This window comes from Equus quagga, chromosome 1 (genome assembly GCF_021613505.1).
Source record: "Equus quagga isolate Etosha38 chromosome 1, UCLA_HA_Equagga_1.0, whole genome shotgun sequence".
NCBI lineage: Eukaryota > Metazoa > Chordata > Mammalia > Perissodactyla > Equidae > Equus > Equus quagga.
The window spans coordinates 152202041-152227293 of NC_060267.1; the positions used below are offsets into that span (position 1 = coordinate 152202041).

Sequence of the window (25253 nt, forward strand, 5' to 3'; positions counted from 1 at the left end):
CAGCCAATTGAGTGCCAGTAATATCTCCTGACCTTTGTCAAAGCATTCTTTTCCATCAGCCCTGATCATTGGCTGTAAAACACCATGTCTTAAATCTCCATCACTTTTTCTACTTCAGTTTATGGTATTTAACCCATTTTGTTTCATACGATAGTCACTTTTATGTTTTCTTACCCCTCCCTGAAAGGTGACTGTTACTCCCCATTACTCCTTATTAGGGTGCCTCAGCAGCTTATTTGTATTAGATGCTGAGCTGGAGCGAGTAACAAGGGACTGTGGGATTCTAAACCACTAAGCAGAGGCAGCCCGCCCTTCTACCTGCCTGCAGGTGCCTTGCAGGAGTTTCCTAGAAGATTGAAAATATTGCCAGATAAAAACTTCCCCTCCCTATTAGTTAAAAGACTACAAATAAACATAAGGAAAGCACAGCTGAGATGTTTGAAAACCGCTCTATTCTCTAAGTTCAAAGTAAGTTCAATTGGTTTAAAGTGTTATGTTCTTGGAGAAATGTCCCAAGATACAACTGTTGCTGAAAGTAAGTGTGGGTTGGTCAGTGCATGGCTGGATTAAGGTAGTGATAGCTAATTAGCCATTCATCAAACAATGGAAGAGCTGGAAGGAGAAAGTGAGAGCCGTCTAGCCTTCTGGTCAGTCTTTTCTTCTGATTACAGACGGAAGACCAAGGGTATGATGGAAGGTCACGATCTTCCCAGTGCCCTCTAATTGAGGCTTGGAGACCCGGTGGACGCTTTCTTGCTTCATCTAAAAAGGGATACCCAGCAGCATGGGCAACACAAATACAGCCTTTGGTTCCATTTAAAGTAGCTAGAATCAGTTATTCATAGAAACTGTGGTGCCCCAAATGGCAAACTGACCATGTACCTTCAGAGCAACAGCTAGAAATAACAAAACAAGCTTCTAATCAGGAATGGTGACGTGAATTTTCTGAACATCAAAATAAGACAATGATCATTTGTTAGAAACTATTGATCGTTAATTATGGTAAGAGTCCTACAGTATTGAGTTGGGCTGGGGGGAGGGGGGTTGTTGTTTTGCTTTACTTTTTTCCCCCTGTGGGAAGTATAGACAGTCACATAACATTTATTCAATCCCAAAAGCACATAGATCAGTGTTCTGAGGGGTGTAACATGAAATGTGGAATTGAGAAGTTCAAAATAAATAAATAAATAAATAAATAAACAGAGGCACCATTTTATATAGAAGAATTCAAAATGTAATAATTGAATTATATTCAACTTTCTTTCCCAGTTAAAAATCCTAGCTGACAGCTCTAGTTATAGAATAATGTCATATTTATTCAGTGCTTTTTGTGTGCAGCACACTGTGAAATAGGTACTATTGGTACTGATTTTCTGGCAATAAAAGCTATTGAGTCTAGAATAAAATTTTTAATTTTTTGATAGCTAAGGCCTCTGACACATATACTGTTTAACCAAAAAACGCCATGACTGACAGATGCATGTCTGAAAATCCGGCGCCCTGGCATCTTTCTTGCCAAACCCTTTAGTGCCATTTTCAGATGCTGACTTTCTGGCAGAAGTAGACTATTGATTGGGCTGACTCCATGGGGTATTTTTACATCCTTACCATAGTCAATGAGAAGTGCTGAGAGAAGAAACTGACTATTTTATCCCAAGAGGCAGGTGGGATAATGAGCTGAATCTGGTCTGTGCTCAAGTACACACTGGTCATTCTGTTTTGCTTTTACCCTAACTTAAAAAAAAACTCACACCATCATTCATTTCAGGACCATTTAAAATAGTCTGAAAGGAGGCATTAAACCAATTGAATCAGAATTTGGCTTGAGATTTTTCTTTCTACGTTCATGCACTTCCTCAAATCCTTCACTAGATGGTGTTCCAAATCAATCCATAGTCCTTAGACCATTGCTTTGGTCCAGGAGGAACGGGGAAAACACAAAGCCGTCCCTGTGACTCATCTGCCTCCCTTCTTCTGACTTCAAGAATGACTGGACCTTTCACAGCTATCCAGTGAGTGATTAGATCTGAATATTGTTGAACTGTTTTTGCGAGCCATGCTTGTTAATATTTTGTGGGTGGTTCTGACAGGAGGCATTTTCCTTGTGATTGGCAGGAAGCCTTGCTAGACCCATCATTAGTGGCCCCAGTGATCTAGCTGGTGCTGTGAATCAGGAGCAAATTTGTTTTAACTCCCTGGTAGAGACAGTCAGTTCAAACCACAGGCCACAATCCTGACAGGAACTGAAATCCAAGTTTGGTGAGTGGGGTGGACACATGAGTAATGAATAGAAGGTATTTACACAATATGATAGACCAGTGGAAATATATAAACCCTGTGCGTTCTTATGTAAATCTTCCATGTTGCCTTAGATATGGCCGTGTCTAGAGTCTTCATTTCAAAGAAAGTGATAAATTAATGTTTTTGTAAATACTGAAAATTCATTTGGCACACAAAATATATTGGAGACTATCTTTCCAAGGGCAACTGGATTTGAAGATTCTGCAAAAACTGTCCAAAGAGATGTATGAACAGATGTGAATTTATCCTTCACCAGAATTAATGCGTGTTTAGATTCAGACTCTACTTAATTCCACAGTTCTCTTGCTCTCTCCTCCCCTTCTGCTCAGTTATTCAGATAGCTAAACACACCATCATTTTGACAGCTATATATGCAGTTGGTTCATCCTTGGCAGTAACCAAGGAGACTGAATTTTTTCATGACATGTTTGAGATCTGTAGGCAGCTCCATGGGAAAAAAGAACTTCTAGACAATGCAACGGATTGTGTGTTAAAATCCCTGGGAGGGAACAGTGGCCTGGTTCCACTTGTGATCATTTGGCTGTCAACTAAGCAGAGCAGAGCTGGAATCTAATTGACGGGTCTGATGGTATGCTTCGTGTTCAAGGCTTAGTTCAGGTCTGCGATGATGAAAATCATCTGAGGGGTACAGAGAAAAATGCAGGAACCTGAAAGTTACCACCATGTTGTAGAGACATCCCTATAGAGCTGCAATAATTTTACAAGGTACCAAAAAGGGCCTGTGAGGATAAAGAATGGAAAATTCCTGGCCTCAATTGTATCCTTTCACTGAGGAATTTTTCAGTCCTTGTCTGCCCTGTAGTGCTCAAACTCACACTATTTCATTTTCACTTCCCTGCATTGCTGGCCCTCAGGAAAACGGAAATACAATGCTGAATTTATAGAGTATGATTTTGTACATCTGATAGTGCTGGTTCATTTTTTTCAAATATTTGAATTGCAATTTTTATTGACAATTATTTTAATGACAAGTTTTTTCTTGCATCCCCAAATTAGACCTCATTTTAATTTGTTGATATTCCTGAGTGTGAGATGTCTGATGAGCCAAGATTAGATACTATTCTCAGCTGACGGAAAAGTACAAAGTAGAAAGAGAAAGAAGCTTCTCACAAGCAAAGCTAACCCACCTGTCACCTTATGGCCCAATGAGCTATGCCCTGGTGCCATTTTCCATGCCTACCTGAAAATACTTAAGGCGATGACTATTTGCATCTCTCATGTTCTTCATGTTCCTTTAATAAGGAGGTTCCCATACGTGGCTTCACATAAGAAACACAGGAAAATTTTGGTAAAAATCATATTCCCAGGCCCAACTTCTTAGAGATTGGAGATTCCATAGGTCTGCAGTGAGTGGTGCCCTAAAATCTGTATTTTTAACAAACATCTCCAGATGATTCCAAGGCAATTTCTCCACAATCTGGAAACACTAAACAGAGTGATTCAGTGCCTGGTGCAAATGCTACTATCTCCACCCCCGGCTCAATTTGAATTATGTTAACATTAGGATTAAGTGAGTATTAAGTTGTTTCTCTGTTCTATATTCCCTCCGGCACATGTTTATTCAAGCACACAACCATACTATACGACCTCAGAGCAATTTCACTTACCTTGAAAATCTCCCTTACTCTGTGAATAAGATGGAAGCCTCCCTAGGCAAATACCTAATTTTTAGAGAAGATGAGTTCTACATTTCTTTTTATACCAGTTCAGGAGGAAGGTGTTCACCCCTGCCTTGATGTCTTATGAGGGAACTGTGATAGATTTGATGCATGTCAGATTATCTATCTCATGGACAGAAAAGACACTGTGTGGTTGTGAATCCCATTGGCCATTATTTTGACAGTAGAAGAAATGGAAAGAATGGGAGGAGGATTTTTGTATTTTAGGGCAAGGTGAACTTCAGGGTAGGGCTGAAAGATAAATTTAAAATGTTAAATCAAGCAGAAAATGTATTGGAAAAGTAAATATGCTTTTATCTGGTGGTATTTAAACTTACAGGCAGTAAAAAGTGACAATCTCAACAATTGTCACTTTGGCCCATGCACCAAAGATGGTGGATATTGGCCATGGGCTCCTGAGCATATTTGATCCTAATTATTTATGGTAGAAGACATTTAACAGAACATAGAGCAACATATTGAGATTCATTGCTTTTTGAAAGAAAACTTGACTTCCTAGTCTGAGTGTAATAAATCACAAAACTGACTTCTATTTAATTGAGCAGATAGTATTGAGATTTTCTTTCCTACCCCTTATCCATGCAGGACAGAGCCCTAATGCAAGATGTTGGGAATTTCATGACTTTGGTGTAGAGCACAGAATTATTATTTATTATTCAAAATATGCTCCTGAATTGAAAAGAAAGCATTTCTCTGTTAGGTCAATATAATTAGGAATCTAATTAATGGACATGTAAATCATGACATATATTAATATTTATTCTTAGTTATCATGAGTTTGTCTTATCAAACCAATTGCTCAGCAAATGTTGACTTAAAGGATTCTTGCTTCACCTCATTACTGTTTGACCTCATTCATTAACTTGGCACGCATTAAACAGGCCTTCACTGAGAATCCACTCTGAGTTTTGTATAGCAGGACAGAGAAAGATGAAAGGAATAGAAACTCATTGAGTGCTTACTTACTGGCACTTTATATTTCATCTGAATTAATTCCTACAAAAACCTATGAAGTTGTTTTTATTGTCTGTTTTTTACATATGGGAAAACCGAGGAATTATCTATGTCTTTCAGTGGCCATTGAGCAGCTTTTGATGTTAAAACAATACAACTGTGGTTGTAAAACATTAGGCTTGTTTTAAGATTTTTTTTGTTTGTGTTTTTTTTTTTTTTAATTTTCTTATGCTATGGCAGGGATCAGCCTGAGGCCAAATCCAGTCCGTTACCTATTTTTGCAAATAAAGTTTTACTGGAACACAGCTACACTCACATGTGTTCTGTTGTCTGTGGCTTCTGTAGATTGATACTATCTCTCTATGACTTTTATGATGGCAGATACTCACTGAATAACAGCTTAGAATCGTAGATCATTGCTTTGACTTTACCTATGGAAATCTAAGTGCATGATTATCTTCAGGGTTTGAGGCTTTAGTCTCCAGTGTCTAACGCAGAGAAAACTTATTACAGCCAAACTTTCAAACAAATGGGAGTACCTTAGCTTCCTTTAAAATGGGACTCATCCTACATCTGACCTAATACATGTTAGTTTGAGTTGTATTAATTAGATTTCACTTAGTTATGCCACAGCAACAAATGAGCCCTCCCTCTCAAACTCAGTGGTTTATGATAACAAAGGTTTATTTCCTCAACACATTTCATGTCTACTTCATGTCTAGTGGCAGCTCTGCTCTGCCCCATGGTCTAAAGACCATGGTTGAAACCCAACGTCCCCGCGAAGGAGGAGCCCCTCCCTGAGACATGCCATTCTCACAGCAAAGGGAAAGGAGGAAAGGGCTGGAAGAAACACACAATGGTTCTTAAAGTTTCAGCTCAGAATTGATCACATGACAATGGAATGGAGATACATACTCCTGCTACAGGGAGGCACTGCAGGTTACCAGGCAAAGGCAAGGATACATACTCTTGAAGCAAGAAGGACATTTGAATAATTGAAAATAATAAGAAAATCTACTGCGGGCCATAACAATCAATTCCCTATCTGCCAACTAGAAAACATCCATCCTCCTAACCATCACTTAGGTGATCAGAGTGTTGTGCAGTTTCGGCATTATTGCTTTCTGTAAGCATCTCACTATCCCATCCCTCTTCTGGATAGACTATTGCTCTGTCTTTTCTTCTAGCAACCCAACCTTACCTCATCTTCCAGCATGTGTTTCTGTTTTTCTTTCTGAGGTGAGCGCCTATGACTTGACAAATAATCGATGGTGTAGTAAAAGCAGGCCCAGTCAACAGCTTTTGATTTACTCCCATCAATAGGTACGCACTATTCTGAGGCACTTCGACTGACTCTTCCAGGTCTCTGCCTTCCATTTGTCAGGCTTGTAAAGTAGAAGGTAAAATCACCTAAAAAGCTGCCTTGTGATGTAAGTTTCAGTTTCCTTTTTAAAGAAAGCTGACCTCTTTGTAAGCCTAAAGATGAAAGTTGCCAGTTGAATGCAGATATTTTTGGCTCTTCTGCCTGGAGGTCAGTGAAGTAGAACAAGATATTAAAGATACTTCCCCAAACTGGGTCAGAACTGTGTTAAAAGATGAGGGGATTATTTCAGGAAGCCACACAATAATCCACTCACACAGGTTGAAAAACTTAATTTAGGTAGCATTTTTGGACTCCAAAAAGCTGTGTGAAGAGATGGGTTAGCCCGCCAGGGTAGTGCACGGGATCACCACACAGGTTCTGTTTTTAGTGTTCCATTCAGCAGACCTCCATTATTGCAAAAGCAGGTTTTTAAAAGCAGTTTCATCATTTTCTACCTATCTCTGAGCATGTAAATCAAGAAAGTAATCCAAAATTATTTCTCCCACCTAAAATAGAGCAAGAAAAAAGCTCTTAGGAATTTACTAAAATACGTGTTGAATGACCTTCAAAATTAATGTTAAGACTTAGAGGTTGCATCATGGTTATATTCTCTTGTTTGTTTATATGATGCATTAGATTAATATTAAACTCAGAAAGTCTTCTCATTAAACTCAGTAACAAATTAGGAACACCTGCCCTCACTGTTGTGCGTGGAGGTTGTCCTGGGAGTGCTAGTCAATGCAATGACCAGAAAGAGGCATGAGCTTTGAAATATTTTAAAGGAGAAGACTCAAATGCATTCATTTTTGTTTTATTTTTGCTGAGGAAGATTCACTCTGAGCTAACATCCATTGTCAATCTTCCTCTTTTTGCTTCAGGAAGATTTGCCCTGAGCTAACACCTGTGCCACTCTTCCTCTTTTTTGTATGTGGTTCGCTGCCACAGCATGGCCACTGACAACTATAGGTCCATGCCCAGGAACCGAACCCAGGCCACCAAAGCAGAGTGCACCAAACTTAACCACTAGGCCATGGGGCCAGCCACTGCAAGTGCATTCATTTTAGATTGTGTGATTGTGTATGTATAAAACCCAAGAGCATCAAATAAATAACTTTAAGAAATTTGCTATAGTGATATAAAAAGTTGACTATCTCAAAATTATTTTTCTTACATACAGAGTAAGAAACTAGGAGGTAGAAAATTGAAATTTATATCAGAAGGCAGCTTTTTATTCAGAATAATTTCATCACCACAATACCAGAAAACACATTCAATAACTAAGAGTTAACTTAAAGTATAGAACCCATGGAAGAAAACTATAAAACTTTAAGGCCAAAAAAGAAAACTCTTAATGTTATAGTAGCAATTTCTGTTTTGCAAATTATTTCAAATGTAGCAGCTTTAAACAGCCATTTTATTGTGCTCATGGATTCTGTGGGTTAGAGCACAGAGGGAATACAATGTCTCGAGCCTCATCTGGGAAGACTAAATAGCTGTGAGTGAGTCAGTGGCTGGGACTGGAATATTCTGAAAGCATCTTTACTCACAAGTTTGATGGTTGATGCTGGCCCTTTGCTGGGACCTCGTTTGGGACTGTCAACCAGAACACCTACCTGAGGGCTCTCCAGCTTGTCTAGGATTCCTTATGGTGTGGTGGGCTCAGGATAGTCAGACTTCAAAAAGTGAGTGTTCCTGAGATCCAGCTGGACACTCCACCTCTCCTGACCTCAACTCAGGCCACACAGAGTCCACTGCATCCTGCTGGTAACTAACCTGCCAACCCACAACAAACCCTCTGCAATTCGGAAAATTTCTTGGAGAGGAGTGCCAAAGCATTTGCAGCCGTATTTTTTAAAACCACCTCATTTAGAAACTGAAAAACACCATAATTCTAGATGAGAAGATTAATTTTCCATAATTAATAAATAGGCTTAATATAATTCTAGTCATATTAATGGAAGGTTTGTTTTTTTAAATTTCTCAAGCGTGTTTCTAGATATCATCTAAGAGACTAAATGGGTGATAATAAGTAAGAAGATTTTAAGAAGGATGGATACTAAAAGGAGAGTTGCCCTCTCAAGCAGTTTAACATTTTATAGCATTACAATAAATAAAACAGCTTGGATTCTCCCAAGCACAGACATGTTAATATTACAGAATAGAAAGCTCAGACCCAAGTGTTCTTGGAATCATACATGTTCTCAGTACATACTGGAAAGGCAGGCTTATTCCATCACTGGTTTTGAGAATCCTAGTTAAAAGTGGGGTTATAGGGAGCATATCTAATTTATGCAAGGTACCAATGGAATGTTCAAATGGATTAAAAGCTTTAAGTATCAAAATCAAATGAGAAAAAAGTATTTATTTAATCTTGGTATAGAAAAGGTTTTCCAAGTCGAACATCATATGTATAGTTGATAGGTCTAATTATATAAATATTAAAACTATACATGAAATAACTAAAAAGTAAAATTAAAAGCAGATAAATAACTTGCAACATGTAAAGCAATCAGATAAAGTTCTTAATGATAAAGGATTCTTTTAAATCACTAAGAAAAAGATGAGCACCCAAAATGGGCAAAGAACTTGAAGAAGCAGTTCGCAAAAGGAAGATGTTCGAATGGCCAGTGCAGAAGTTGAAACCCTGGGAGTGATTACAGGAGAGAAGCATATAGGTGTGGAATAATGATTACCCACGAGACGCAAGAGAGCCCTTTGATTGGAAAGTGACATGGATTTTTATGGCACTGTACTTGAGACATACTTGAGGTTCAATTATGTGAAATATTTATTGCTTATTATTATTCTACTTGAACATGACTTGACAACGTAAGACATCCTTAACTCTTAAGCGAAAGAAGCTTGGGTTTAGCAAAGCAACCTGTTTCTCTGTGCCTTTTTCTCAGTTTCCCCAACTTGGTCAAGAATGTCAGACTCCAAGAGCTCCTCTCTCCCTTTAGACTTGGCAGGTAGAAGCGTTCCCTGGGCCACCATCTTGAGGGCTGTTTTTCAGCTATTCAAAAATGATCGATCGTGAATAATGATAAAAATAAATACATTGACAATCGAACTCAAACTTGGTCTTTTTAAATGGCGGAGCCCTTGCTGTCAAACAAACTCTTACATAGAATTCCAGTACGTAAGACAGGTAAAGTGGGGCTTGGTTTAGGCCGAGAAGGGCCCTGTCTGCTTTGCCTCCTTCCTGCCCCCTGTGGCAGGCTCTCTCCCCCTCCACAGCACACTGTAGCCTGTAGCCCTCAGGAACACAACTGGACCACCATGACTTCAAGGAAAAAGCAACTTCCGATTTTAAACACTGAGTTAAAAGTATTGAGCGAGCTCCCTAACAAAGAACGGATAATTCACTTTTGTTAATTTGCTCAAAATGTGCAAACCTAAAGCATTTTATTACTTATGTAAACTGTCTGGATTGCTGTTAAAAGCCATTGCTTAATATTTACAGCATTAATTGTAAAAACCCTTTATGAGTATTTATACCGATTTCAATAAGGAACACCTAACACTTAACATTTTCTCAATATTTTTATGAGTAATACAGGAACAATAATTATTTTTAAATACCCTCATGGTAGCTCTCTTTGATTCAGTAAAAAATAAAGTACATAAACATATGACTTTAAAAGTTCAGATTTTGCCTCTGAGGTTGAAATACCAGGCATTTTAGGATGCACTAGAGCTGAATAAAGAAATGCAGTGAAAAGATATGAAAACTGCTTATAAATAGAGATGCAAAGAAAAGCCACAGGGAGAGGTGGGAGTATGTCGTGTGCAACCAACTTTTGGATGAACAATGAACATCTGTGTTTCACTTGACCAAAAAAAGGTCAAAAAGGCAATTTGGACTTCAGTTTACTCCAGGAGCAAATAATCAGTGCACAAAAACGATAAACAAGATAAGGATGCAGGTGGGTGGGTGCAGGAGGGTGGGTGCAAGCCGGTGGGCACCCCACCGAGGTGTAGTTTGAAGGCCTTGGCAGCCTGTGTGGAGCAAGGTGTCTCTTAGGACAGAGCAGCATAGCACCGTGGGATCACTTCCTTTTTATTCTCTGCCTTGTCAGGCCCCAGAATCTACTATAAAAACCAATAATTCTGCGGCTCAGGAAGCTAAGCTTCGCAATCTATTATGCAGGTTCTGTGCCGTAAAATTCTTACTGTGCCAAGACTGGGACCACCTCCACATCTGTGCCTGTGCCACTAGGTACGGGTTTTGCATTTATACCCCAAAAAGCTGTTATACTCTAACAGCCAGTTAGAAGCTTATTGTCATGTAATGAATCAAAAGAGAATTTCAGCTGCTAATTGCCCATTGCCAAATATCAAAAGGGAATAGGATTCTCAGGGAAAGTTACCCTGAGAAAAGCTGTGGGAAAAGGAGTCAGAATTGTCATCCTCTGTAGGATGCTTTTCAGGTGCTCCTTGTCTCACTGAATGTGTGGGTGACATGCAAATACAGCATCTGTGTGGCTGAAAACTGGTGAATCCGAGCTGCTTACAGTAGTGGGCAGTAGTGCTGGGGCCAACCCGAGGGTCACCAAGCTGTGTCCTCGCTAAACTGGACAGATGCAGTAATTAGAAATATTGGACCACTGCCAAGAGGACCTAGCGAGAGACCTGGGAGTACTCATTTTCTCCTCTCAGATGGAGTGATGCTCTTTGAATATGTTAAGAATCTTGGAGTAATCATTTCACGATGTACAGTATTTCAAAACATCACATTGTACTCCGTAAACGTATACAGTTTTTGTCAATCATACCTCAATAAAGTTGGGAAAAAGTAAGATAAAAATAAGACCTAAATAAAAAAGAATCTAAGGGAAGCCAAACGAAGTACTTTTTGCCTCTGAGGATCCTATTTACTTTGCTGACTCATCAATTTAGTCATCTGTTCTGGACCAAGGTTAAGAACTTGTGAGAGAAATTGAAATAATCCAGAAGTGTCAAGACAAACTGTAGAAGGTGTCCCTGGAACACATGGGGCTCCTGACCAGTGTTTCTCAACAAGGGCATCAGTAGCATTTTGGGCAACATGACATCTTCCTTAGGCAGCTTTAGTCTAAATGATGTGGAGTGTTTGGCACCCTTGACCTTTGGGCATTAAATGCAAGCAGCACCCTGCAGTCACTGCAACAACCAGAAATGCTTAGACACATTTCCAAATGCCCTAGAGAGGTGGTACCACCTCTGGCAGAGAATTACCGAATAACTTGTCATTTTAAGGAACAATATAGGAATCTCTCAACATGGGCTAAAAGTTGGCAGTTGGCCCACTACAGTTACTGAGGAGCTGTTAGCTCAGATGGCTGCTGTGACACAATTGGGTATTAAGTTTTTGCTTTATAGAGTATGTAAAACGTTTATTGTGTCCATTCTTCAGCTAAAGCATTCAGTTCAGTTTGGTTTATTTTTATGGCTGTCATTTCAGCTGCCGTGAATACATGACTGACATTACGTTTATTGGAATTGCTGTCATCATCATTTCTGTGTTGTAAACACCAAATGTGAAGCTAGCTGTGTTCTTCAGTCTTTCTGGGATTCTAAGCTCGTCATTTTTGTGGCTTTGCTCATCAGCATCGGAAAGGGTATAAACAGGGCGGTTCTTCTAAGTTGAAGCACTTTTTTATTTTGTGCATGTCTGCTTTTGAGATATACTCTGGAGGAAAATAAGGGTAAAAATCCATATTTGAAAAAAGGTATACCCGGTCAAAGTGTGGCCTGTTTCTCCATGTTCTGCCAAGCTGAAATGATCTCTTAGATGTGTATGATTTCATGGGCTATAGACCATCAATTTTACATAATTTAAGCTCAAGAGACTTATATCAATGCAACTCGTCTCTAAATTATAGGGGGAGGATATCAGGGGAAATGAGTGAGGGTCGTGCAAAAGAGTAAAAGAGGAATTGTGCAGGTAAGGAATGGCAGAAAATATATTAGAAGAGGCAAATTGACTCTTCAAGCAATCAAAACAAAGAGTTTCATTCATTGTTTCCTGGGTTATAGTTTAGTGTTTCAAACACTTTACCAGGTTTTACGATTAACAGAAAAGTTGGCTAGCAACTGCTTTGAAGGTCACTGGTTTATTATAAAATAGACTCAAGCAATTCCAGAAGGAGAGATTCCCAATCTCATCTCCCTTCATCTCTCAAAATTGTTTTTCCTGTCCAAAACACCTCCCACCGCCTACCTCACCATTACCTCTTCCAAAGTCCTAGTTAAGGACTGTCATTCTCCATGTTCCCAAGCTTGCATCGTGATAGCAAGAACTTGAGGTGCCTGGTAAATATATAGCCCACCACACCTATCCTGTCAAGATTCAAATTTAGTTGCTCTGGACTGGGGCCTGGAGCCAGGTGATTTGTATCCTCAGGTACATTTGGAAAGTATCTCATAGTGCCCTTTGACCTTCCTTTGATAAAAATATAAGTGGCAGGACAGCACAAGGAGACTGTACAATTTTGGACACAAGCTCATGAAGAGAGGGACAAATGACCTTTTCAGTATATGACCTTTTCACATATCCAAAGAAGAAGTAAATTTTTTACTTATAAAATATTTCTATATTCTGCAAAATGCTTTCACAACACATAGAAATTTCTAGAATACAGTAGAAACTCATCCCTGCCCACGATACATTTCAGTGGAAAGCTTCTCTCCCCACCCAACCCCCACCAAACTGCCAAGATAATCAACAACTGTCTTACTTTTTGAAGGAAAAAAAGACTTGACTTTGTCTATTTTTGTCCCAGTTTGAAAAAAATCTGGAACTTAAATAGAAGATTAACATAGAAGTGGCATACATGAGGTGCAAGATTTAATTTCTAAAACTGCTCATTTACAACCTCTCAAAATTATTTAAATACGGTTTAGATGCTTTTGGGAGAAAAGATAAATTACGAGTCATATTTTCTCAGCACTTTCAAATGCTATATCTCAAGGGATAATAATGAAATAGTATAATAAAAGACTAGGTGTGAATGTAAATTGATTAAAAACAAATTCATTTTAAGAAATTAATAATACTAGTTTGTATTATTGAGTACCTAGCAGATGCCAAACCCTATGCTTGGTGCATTCATATATATTATTTCATTTAGTACACATAACAATCCTCCAGGGGATTAGCAGTTCTAAATAGAAGAGGAATATGTGTCCCAGAGGAGGTAAATATTTACCCAAAGTCACATAAAATTTCAGGCACTGGGTCCCAGATCAGTCTAAACCAGTCTGTTGGTCTATGTATGGCTAGTCTAAATCTTATAACTGGCACCTAAACTGAGACATTTGTAACAGTGAAAACGGATGCTGTTGATAATTACAGGTGTAAATTGAGTCTGTCCTGAGGAAACTGGATATTTAGTCACTCTAGTGTGAACAGAGCTGGTTTATTCAATCAACAGGCAAAGTAAGCATAAGGAGCATAGGAATTGAATAGGGGCATGTAAAAATAGTTGCTAGCTTTTGAAAATGGCTCCAAAATACAAAAGAAAAACTGCAAAATCAGACATAAAGAAAGATAACATTAACTTTGTCAACCACAACTCAACTGAAATCTTCTATAATTATGCATGAGTTATTTCCTAAGTATGGCGGCCACATTTTGGTCTGACGTGCTGTAGAGCCCCAAAAAGCCCTGAGCCATACAGCGTCCCTTAGTTCACAGTGCTCACCAGGAAGAAAAGTTTCAAGTGCCGCCATGTCCAAAATACCTTCATTCTTTGCACCCAAGAGTGGCCCACATGACTCTTCTCATTTTCAGACCTACAGAGAAATTAAGTGATTTGCTTCAGGACATTCAATTAGTGGTAGAACTGGGAGGAAATACCCCAATTTAGAGCTCCATTTCCTTTCCAGAGTTTGTGCTCTAGACTATTCTTGAATAAAAGCAATGATCTCCATCATGTACTCTCTGTTTGTTCACAGCCTTACACGCTGCACCTACAATATCGTACTCCATGTTTTGTGAGTCTTACGAAGAATCACTGTACTGTTATTATCATCTCCTGCCCAGAGATAGGAAACTGAGCACTGGGAGCCGAGGTTATTTGCCTGATCTCATGTGGCTACATGTCCTCTCAGCTTTGAATAGAACGGAGAGTCCAGTGGTCATGTATCCAACACTACAGTACCGTACAGTTTTCCCCTTTGAATCGCCAAACGCTCTAAGAAATGTTTGAGCGTTTTTGCATTGTTCTGGCAGGTACTGATGTTTCTTCCTTGATGGGGGGGCGGAAACTGCCTGTATGATTAGGCATAACCAAAACTTCTGCAGTTCAGGGCTGTGGGCTCAGAACAATTTTAGACAAAAGCAAGTTGTGTTAGGAGAGCAAATGTCTATTCTATATAGAATGTCACATTTAGGGCAAGAACAAATTACTCAAATGTGTTTAGAAATAGAAAGGAAAGCTTTCTATAATGTGAGGTAGCAACTGTTTTCTATCAGGTGAGAGATTGCATTTACTACATTTTAAAGATGCAAATCTTACCATTACCACAGAGAATTTTTTATATAAGACTGAAAAAAAGTTACTTTCTCCTTTGGACTACAGTATATTTAGACCATAAGGAAATGTTTTCTTTCAACAGCTGTTCATTCAACAGCAACCTCCCTGGGTAACACAGAGGTTACAAACTGGAGGATACATATTTAGCTGAATTCAAAGCCCAATTCAACTCTACATGTTCTGAGTTGCACGTGTAAAGGAAAAGCCTGTTCTTATTTACAAAGGAAACCCAGAGATCTGGTCAAAGATAAAAATGTTCATTTAGGTTTTAGGAATTTCTTATACGCAGCATATTGTGGCACGTTTTCATGATCAGAAATTGATGGAATACACTTTTCCAGTGAAGAATAAATCTTTTTTTTTTTTTTTTTTTTGCTGAGGAAGATTAGCCTTGAGTTAACATCTGTGCCAATCATCCTCTATTTTGTATATGGGTTGCTGCCACAGTGTGGCTGATGAGTGGTGTGGGCCCATGCCCAGGATCCGAAGCCACAAACCTGGGCTGCCAAAGCAGAGCATGCCAAACTTCAGCACTAAGCCACAGGGCTGACCCCAGCCTTTATTTTTTTTAATTGAAGTTAAAAGGAAAACAGAGATGCAAATCTATGCTTAGACTTTGTGATCAAATATGGGTGTTGTGATGGCCTTCCATTCACTGGCTCATGACAGGAACATCACGATGCTTTTGTTATGGAGATAAATACCAGAGTAATTAGTGAGCAAATAAAGGAATTGCCGGCTTTCTCACATGTCTAATTTTCTACATCTACAGAACTGAGCATTCAGGACTGCAGGGGTAATCTCTCCAGGGTAGCTTTGCTCAGATGGTTGATCGACCATCAGCTTGCGCAGTCTGGGAAAATTCTATTTGCTTCCGAGACTGCCGGGGCACTGGCCTGCACCCTTCTTAGAAAAAGGAAGGCACATGGAAAGCCCATGGAAGTTCTCTGAATGGTTCAGGCCTGCTAATTCTTCTCTTGGACTGGAATTCTTCCATTTAAGTCTGGTCCTTGATACTGTTTATGCCCTGAATTCTGGGCCCCACCTTGATCCACATTGTATCTCTATCTGAACTCAGAAAATCTGAGATGTCCCCAAACTGTCCAAAAGAAAAAAGTGACGACGGAGAAAAGAGCTGTGTAGCTTAAGTCTCAGAAACAGCTTTGGGTTGAGTGCCAGGTACAAAGTGTGAACATTTCATGCCAACTCTTTGCATGAGCTAGATTTTAATATCCTACTCAAGAGCGTCTACCTCAAGTTAACTTGGAGGATGGGGCTTCTTTGGAACCCAGATTATTTGGGAAGAAAGAATAAAGCAAGTTACTTTTTGTGATTGTTCAAGAATAAGTGTGCTGAAACAAAGCCACAATGGCAACCCAGCCCACCCATCTGTGGCTCTGGTTTCATGCTCTGCTGGAGGAGAGTCGAGAACACCTTTATCATTTCCTGGCTCAATGCAGAATTTCTGAAAAAAGCCCAGTGAACATAATTTTCTATACACTTTTTCCTTTGAAGGGGTAGATTTTACATATCATAATGTATTTTTCCATTTTGACCAGGAAGTTGGTAAAAGATGTCCAAAGCCAAATATAGTTTATCACCTATTTATGTATAGCCTAGGAGCTACGAATGGGCTTACCATTTTTAAGTGGTTGAAAAATAATCAAAAACAGTATAATATTTCATGACATGTGAAAATTGTATGATATTAAATTTTATCATTCCTAAATAAAGTCTCATTAGAACACAGCCATACTTTTTTGTTGTTGTTTGTATACTGTCTAGGGCTGTTTTTATGCTACAAAGGCAGCGTTGAATTTACAACAGAGATTGTATGATTTACAAGGCCTAAAATATTTATTATGTAGAGCTTTACAGAAAAAAAGTTTGCCACCCCAGATATAGAACAACTAACATTCAAGTATAGCCACTGAATTATCTCCCACTATATTGCTTTCTCGGTGTTTATTTGCTTAACCATGTATCGCAAGGAATAGTTTTGGTATGGCTAGAAACTCTGTTCTGGAGAATACGGTCGGGCCAAAGGTGTGCAAAGTTTAGTGTGAATATGGGGAAATTAAAAACTCTTTCAAGTGGATAGTTATATAGAGAAAAATTATTGTAGATAATTTTGCTTATTTGATACAACTCACTTTTAGGCAAGATAATCTTAGAAAAAATGTTGATTGCAATAAAACTCTCATAATTTATTCTTCAGTTTATTAGTCTGTCTGCCTGCTCCAAGCTCTATCCACAAAATTTACAAATTATGATGAGTTTAGCCTCGTACTCCTCAATCTCTGCTTCCTTGGAAAAAATGGGATGTGGATTAATTAAGCTGAAATTGAAAGACAGCTCTAAAATCTGGAGTTTGAGGAACATCGATTTGTTCATGGTTTAGGAGAGAATTTAACAAAATACAAATCTCTCTGGATTTGGTAGACATCACTGTCTAGAGTCATACATAGTAGAAGCTTATGTAGTTTTTGTCCCTCATATTTGCTGCGAAAGGATCACCTCCTTAGTTATGGGTTGGCTTCTCAGAAACCCTGGGTATTGTGCTGCCCTATATTTTACAGGTGAAGATGTGACTATTTCACCCTCATAGCAAGTTATAGGAGAACTTGTTTAAAGATCCTGAAGTCTAAGACATTTTGAACCATTTACTCTTATAATCAATCTAAACCGGACTTTGAGGAACCGATTTAGAACTTTCATGATTGAGTCCATGGTTTCACTGAAATGCTATCATAACTGAAGCAGTTACAAGATTTAACAACTGGGAAACGTGTAGGTAAACTATGGCGCAGTGGTAGGGTGGAATACAAAAACACCGTTCAAAAAGGTATGGCGACCATGCCCAAAAGCAGAAATAAATATGCAAAATAACATCAAGATTCATGACTAAAATAATGTACACCCGCAAGGAGCCAAGGGAGATAAACAGAGCAGCACTCCCCAAAATGGAGCCCCCAGCCCGGTGCAGATCCGTGAGCTGGATGCTACCTGTCTGCAATAAGAAAAGTATGGAAATTAAGAGTTATTGTTTAGAAACTTTTATAAGAACTTAGCAGAATAACTTTGCTGTTGAATTTAAAAATTAAAAACCCAAATCTGACTTGTATTTTTGGGTGTCTTTTTTATTTCATTTTTATGTAGCAATTCATTTTCATTTAATAATTCACGTTTATGGTATGTTGCAAATGTGTTTTTGTAATACATTAGAAAAAAGAAACTTCTTCACAGGGAGTTTGAGAAACACCTTGTATATTGAAAAAAATGTGTTGTTATTAACATGAAATATGTTACACATTTTTAAGAAGGAATGCCATTTTATGGACATTACAATTTTGTTTTAATAAAAGACTATGATGGTGCCTGTTCAATTTCTTATCAAATTAGCGCACTTGGCCAGAATGAGAGAGGGTTTCTTCCCTCTCTTTGTTCCCCTTTATAAGCAACTTATAAATATCAATTTATAAATATCAACTGCTATTTTATGCTGCAGGGGTGCAACAACAAAATTCTGTGTAATGACTAAATCATTGCTGGGACATAATTTAAGGGAGGAAAAGCAATCCCACAGCAACTTGTCAATTAAGTTCCTGTGCAACCAAATAGAGACGTCAGGCTTTTCCTCCACTTAAGAAGCAGGGACCAGCGCACTGAGGCAGGGGAAAAGAATTTGATTTACAATTCGAAGGGAAACTAGCAGTAAAATAATTGAGAGCCGGAAAGCAATCCACTCCTGCCAAATTGCTTTCCTCTGTGCATGCCCCGTTTTGGGGCGATGTTCAGATCCCCGCATTTAGTTTGTGCATATTTTCTTTCCCCTGTGAATATTCCGTCCTGTCGGAGTAGGACTGTTTCTCTGTTGTGATCAGCAATAGAGAATATCCAAGTCATCCAGCCTTGGAGCAAGCTCGGAGCTTTATAAATAGGAAATGGTTGATTTTTTTTAAGTGCAAAGGTGATAACCTCGCTGTTGGTGAAAACATTCTTGGTCCCTAAATTGCAAAGACACAGGTTCCTTTCAAATAAGCTTTAATTTGAGTTCATGAGAATCAGACAAGTGAAGGCGCTTTGCAAATTGGAATGAGTTGGTAAAATATTTATTAACAACAACTTCTACTACAATTATAATTTGTCACAGAGATTTGATGACTATTAGCCTTGGTGTCCCTTATGGCTTGCTCTCCCTATGAAGTTTTTATAGACAAAGGAGGCCTTCCGCTCTTGCCTAGGGGTAATTGCCTCTAGGAATTAAGCTTATACTCAGGGATTCATAAATAAAATGTGCGTTGTACTGTCAAGCCCTTGCTTAGTTGGGTCTCTGAGTCATATAGATATTTAGTCATTAATTTATAATGTTTGAAAGTCAGTGACACAATTTGGCTTAGAAGTTTGCTCCTTATGTCATATGTTCTGCCCGCAGAAGCATATTCTTATGCCTTACACAAGAGCAAGAATTTAAAGATCAAAAACATCTTTATGTGAAAACATCCCAGGGGCTCTCTTACTTTCATCTTTCTTGCTCACATTAGAAAATGTTTTTGGTTTGCTTATAAGAAATGCAAACCTGACACTCATTTTGATATTATTTCATGCGACCCTCTGACACATTAGGAGCTGGAATCAAAATTCTGATGCTCTCCCAAGGTAAGGTGTAAAGTATCATTTGAGGGGAAAATAGAGTTTTGAAAAGCAAACAGGAATAGACAATGCAAATTAGATTTGGGCCAAGAAAGTGCCTGTTTTAAATTTAAAATTGGCTCTAAGCCAGAGCCAGTTATGCCCTGGGTACCTAGAGGAGGATGGAGAGGAATATGACGGGAATTTTTATCTAAAAAAAAAAATCTACAGAATTCAGAATCACAATCTGTAAGCTCTAAAATTGATAGCCTGTGACTCTCCTGGCCAAACATCCGTCCCGTGTGAACCAGGTCTTCCTAAGGTTGACAGCCCTGGCACTACTGCACTATTCTCTCATGCCTTCAGTTTACACTCAAGAGGCCACTTGTTTCTTTGAATTAAAAATAAACATGCCTTTGTCATGAGCCTGTCAGACCGTGATTCTGCATTTCCCTGTGACCAAATAGGAGGATTTTAAGAACAATAAATCAAAATAATGGGTTAGAAGTTTAAAGTACATGTGATTGTGAACACTCACAAGTGCACGTACATACCATAATACTGTGCACACACATGCACTTAGACACATATGTGCATGTGCATATGCATGTCCTTGCACGTCCACCCATTCACATCCACATCCGCACCAGAAGCCCTCCTACATGAGGCAATGAGGATGGGTTAGTTAAAGCAAATGATCCTAGAAAAAAATGTGATATATACATAACTCAAATATTTTAACATCTATGTGCATTTATTTCCCCATCTTTTTTCTTTCTTTCTTTCTTCTTCTTCTTTTTTTTTTTTTTTTTGCTGAGGAAGATTTGCTCTGAGCTAACCTCTGTTGCCAATCCTCCTCTTTTTGCTAGAGGAAGATTCACTCTGAGCTAACATCCATGCCAATCTTCCTCTATTTTGTATGTGGGTCACCACCACAGCATGGCTGCTGACAAGTAGTGTAGGTCCGTGCCCAGGAACCAAACCTGAGCTGCTGAAGTGGAGCACACCAAACTTAACCACTGGGTCATGGGGCTGTCCCCTATTTCCCCATCTTTTGGTGGAAAGATTTTTTTCATCAAGTGAGGATTTCCAAAAGCCAAAGCAAGTGAGGCTTTTCTCGAGTAGGAGTCTGATGATTAGAAGGCCTCTACCATTCTCTCACAAACTACACTCTTCAGAAATCATCTGTCATTTCCAGCTCAGGTTCCTTTAAGCGGAGTGAGTGCTCAGGCACCTGTGTAACCATCTGTGTGCAGAATCAGTCTGCACTCTCAAGGTTTTGTCTTAAAGCTTTTACATTCACTTACCCCACCTAACTTGACAGCAATGATGTTTGTCAGTCCCGCTTTATCTAGTCTTTCCAAAGGATTCAACTTAGATTTTATGGAAAGCACTTTTATTTTGCACTCACCTTTCATTTGCTTACACATTATTTCACTAGATTTGATAATTCTAATAACAAATGGTACTTGCATAAAGAGCCTTGGAAGAAAACTCAGTTGATGCTTGGAGCATTCAAATTCAAGGTTTTCAAACTGACATGAAGAGGCATAATAGAGGGTCGCCTACCAGCTTCCAGCTTCCAGCATCCAATGGACATTTGTCTCTAATTTTTGCCAAGAGAATGGAGGTGGTGTTGACTTAATGCTATTTTTCTAATCTCTGAAAAGCTCAGAATAAGATTTGTGCCACATTTCTAGTAATTTATAGAACCTGATGGTCAACGTGGTTTCACTAATTTGACCTCTGATTTCATCTTCTTTTTCTACATTTAGTCTTCTTTAAAGTTTGTATATCTTCTTTTCCCATCTTTTTACACTGTGGGAGACTTCCATCCTTTGCTAGAATAGCAGTGTGATTGGGTTTTGGTTTTTGCTGTCATAGGCACCATGTTGTCCAACTTTTACAAGATTTAGGTTCTAAAATTAGCACATGAGGAAAAAAGTACTTAGTTAAAATTACCCTTGATCATCCCTTGAGAAGACTGTGCTGGAGTCCAACACATCAGACCTCCATATGTCTAAAACACCCAATGTTCCCCTAAGCTTTAGAACAGATGAACCTTATGTTGAGCATCAGATGAGGTAGTTTGGCTTGCCTTCAGGGGAGTATCTGACAAAACATAGGTATGGTTAAAAACTAGAATGCTGCGGATGGTCACGCTATGAGACAGGCTTCTGGGAACTGAGGTTTATACCCCTCACCTATGGAATTTTAAAGCACATTGTGCCTGATGTTATTTAGCACACATTCCTCCTTTCTGGATTAGCTAAATCTCATCTTCCTGAGAAGATGAGGACAGAAACTCTTTATGTTTCCTTTCCACATATTCACGGAGGACATGCTCAAAACTTTTTAGAGTTAAAATAAAATGAAAATGGAAAACCTTTGCTTGCATTTCCAAGCCAGTAAGAGCAGATTCTTAATTCTTTAACTCAGTGTTTCAAAATCTAACTTCACTTTTTAAAAAGTTTTTAACCTAAATTTTGGATGGTCACATGACTGAGTTGAAAATGAACTGATATTCCCGTATGGTTCTTTATTGGAGCAATTTCTTCAAATGTTAAACTTTTAGAAAAATTTGTTCATTTGGGTTATCAGGGCTCATTCTTCTCGTGTTAGCTAGAAATCCTTAAAATACGGGCTTCCTAATTTTGTTACCAACTTTATACTTCTTAATAAAAGACAGAGTGTTTATATTTCTCATTTGTCCTATTAATAAACTAATAAACTGTTAGTCTTCAAAATAGAACTGCACATAGTACCCATATTAGTGTTCTCCTTGGTAGACCATCAGTGCAAGGCTGTTATTTTGTGGGGGTTTTTTCCATCTATGACTTATTTTCTTCGTTCAAGATGCCTGAAGTGGAGTATTTTTTAGTTCAGACAAATTTGCAAATGTAAGATTTGACTCTTCGGAGACTGACACCTGAGGACACCCGATTTGTTTTTAATGAGGCAGCATTGCATAATGATTTAGGTTTCAGAGCGTGGGCTTGGGTGAGACGGCCTGGTTTTAAATCGTGGCTCTCCCACTTACTGAACACAGGACTGAGGCTATTTATTTAATCTCCATACACCTCAATTTCCTCATCTATAAAGAGGCATATTAGTAGTATCTCCCTCATGGAGTTAACTGTGAAGATTAAGTGAATTAACATATCTGAAGCACTTGAATCAGTCCTTCTATGCCATAAGTTCTCGGTAGACTATATTATTAATGTCAACCTTGTTGTGTACATGAGAGTGGGATCCACGCCAGTGGATGCCAGTAAATATCAGTGGACTGGTTAGAATGCCGCTGCAATGCCTTGGTGTTCTGATCTTTCCCCTCCTCCCCTCCTCTCACCCATGCAGGTGGCCCCAGCCATTAAGGAGAGGATGATGAAGAAGGGAAGCCTGATGCTGAGCTACCAGCCGCACCGGGGGAAGGTCAACTTCTTCCGCCAGGTGGTGATCAGCCCTCAAGTGAGCCGGGAGGACATGGACTTCCTCCTGGATGAGATAGACCTACTGGGTAGAGACATGTAGCTGTGGCTTTTGGTCCCCCAGAGACATGGATCCCGTCCCGGGGAGGGTTACAGATCCAGAGAGTCTGGGGACACATAGGAGATTGCAGCCCTTCTGGTGAGAAATAGAAAGCATGCTCCATCCAGGCCCAGCAAAACCAAAATGCTAAGCCAATAGTGTTAAGGACTCTTTAGCTGCCTGGGCACTACTGTTGCTATAAAGCAGGAAGTGAAAATGGATTTTCTCAAGGATTGGCCCTGGGACACAGCCTTGAGGAGAGTTTTGTAAGTACCACGTGGGGCCTGAGTTCTAAGCTTGCATTGCTCTTTAGAGAACATATAAATTAATAGTCTAAAGCAGCAGTTCTCAAAGTGTGGTCCCTAGACCAGCAGCATCAGCATCATCTGGGAACTTGTTAGCCATGCAGATTCTCAGCCCCATCCCAGACTTGCTGAATCAGAAACTCTTGGGTGGTGCCCAGTATTCTGTATTTTAAGGAGCCCTCCAGGTGATGGCAAGGCAAGGTAAAATCTGAGAGGCAGTGGTTTAGTGAAATCTTGTAATGATGGAAGAATCACCGTGATGTTTGGCTGGCAAAGTGATATCTAATATCTCAGCAGCCCCTGAGCCAGTCTGAAAATACAGCTGTGGCATCTGTAGCACAAGTGTTTAGGGGCATCAGAAGTATATCGAAGCTATTTTTTAAAAGAGAAACTGTATGAGATGTTTCCTAACTCACTTCCCAAAAGCATTTGTGTCATTAGCTGGGAGTGGACATTAGATATGTATGTCTTTAACCATGTACCTCTTCAGTTTGAGGGGCCCATTTCTTATCTTGCTCTCTGCTTGTAGGAAATAACGAGAATCAAGTCCAGGGTTATACAACATTCCCTTTCTCAAGCTTTGAAATGTCTGTTTAGACTCTTAAGTGGTTTATTTTGGGCAGAGAATCTGGGAATTAGACGCATTTCGATGCAAACATCTCCTCCATTTCTCCCGGGAGTGGATGATAGTAATTCTATTTCTGATCCTGGTCCTAGATTTCTAGGAGAATTTTCTTTGGCTAAGAAATAAACAAAATTCAGAGGGGTGAGTGCAGAGTTCAACAAGGTAAGATTACGCACCTAATTAGACTCCGATTTGGAAGGCAAATGATTGAAGCGCGCTCAAGTATTAGATTTAGTGTATTCAATAACCTTTTCATACTCCATCATTAACTTGTATCGTTTAAATTTTGAAGAGTAAGAAGCAGATGTGTACTATTTGCTTTTATTCCATATTTGCATTTTAGGGTGTGTGGTTTCTCTGTATCTCTGTTGGTCAAATATTTTAATCTTTCTCTGAATTACTTCAATCTCTGGTGATAACTATCTGTGTGTGTTTTGAATTTCTTGTTGCCTTTTTGTTTTAATGTCTTCATAAAATGTTCCTGAAATTGATGTTTGCAATACTTTGAGCTTCGTGAAATTAAAAGCAACATTAGCACACACTTAGTGTTGTTGACTTTTCTTTTCTGGCCATCTCCTCTTTACTGAATTGTATCAATACATTCTAGAAATGAATGGGGCTTGGTTAGCATTTTAGCTATATAATGTTTTTTAGTTAACACCTTGAATAAAATGGAAAAAGCAGTTATAGCAAAGTATGGATTTATCTCTCTTTTAATCTTTCTTCACCTATTAGGCAAGCCTTGGGAAACTCAAGAGCCACAGCTCAGCTCCTGTTGGGCCTTTTTCTGAGAGATGGCAATTCTTTGATCAGTGAAAAAAACTGCTACCAGATACTTTGAAAATTCCATTCTTTTTTCCTTAAAATGGTCAGATATACCATACCCAATCAGGTATTTGATTGAATGGTCAAGAGTAATTTTTTGATAAACTGTAATTTGTTCACTTATTAAAAATATTGGTGGTGTGCCTACTATGTCCCAGGCAGTTATCTAGGTCTTGGGGATATGCAGTGAATGAAACAGACAAAGTCCCTGCTCTTCTGAAGCCTTCACTCTAGTTGGGTCAAACAATCAACAAGTAAATATCTAACAAGTCAGATGAAGAAAAATTAAAGAAATAAAGGTGTTAAGTATGAAAGTAAAAGTGGGGTGTGTTATTGGAGAAAAGTTGGTTAGGCAGGTCTCTCTGATAAGATAACTTTTGAGTGAAGACTAAGGAAGTGAGGGGGAGAACCATGTGGGTATCGGCGAAAGGGTGTTCTAGATGGAGGGTAAGCCATGCTAGAGACCTGGGGAGCTGCATCCACAGTATGTCCAAGCACCAA

General features: G+C 39.0%; 1 protein-coding gene across 2 annotated transcripts in view; it reads left to right on the forward strand.

Moving 5' to 3' along the window:
* The window catches only part of GADL1 (glutamate decarboxylase like 1), a 157782-nt gene extending 133331 nt beyond the window's left edge, over positions 1 to 24451 (forward strand). For both annotated transcript variants that reach the window (XM_046645449.1, XM_046645458.1), the window contains exon 15: positions 22827 to 24451. In XM_046645449.1, coding sequence (XP_046501405.1) covers positions 22827 to 23000 — 174 coding nt within the window. In that variant the 3' untranslated portion in view covers positions 23001 to 24451. The remainder of the gene's footprint in view (positions 1 to 22826) is intronic.
* The last annotated feature ends 802 nt before the right edge of the window (positions 24452 to 25253 follow it).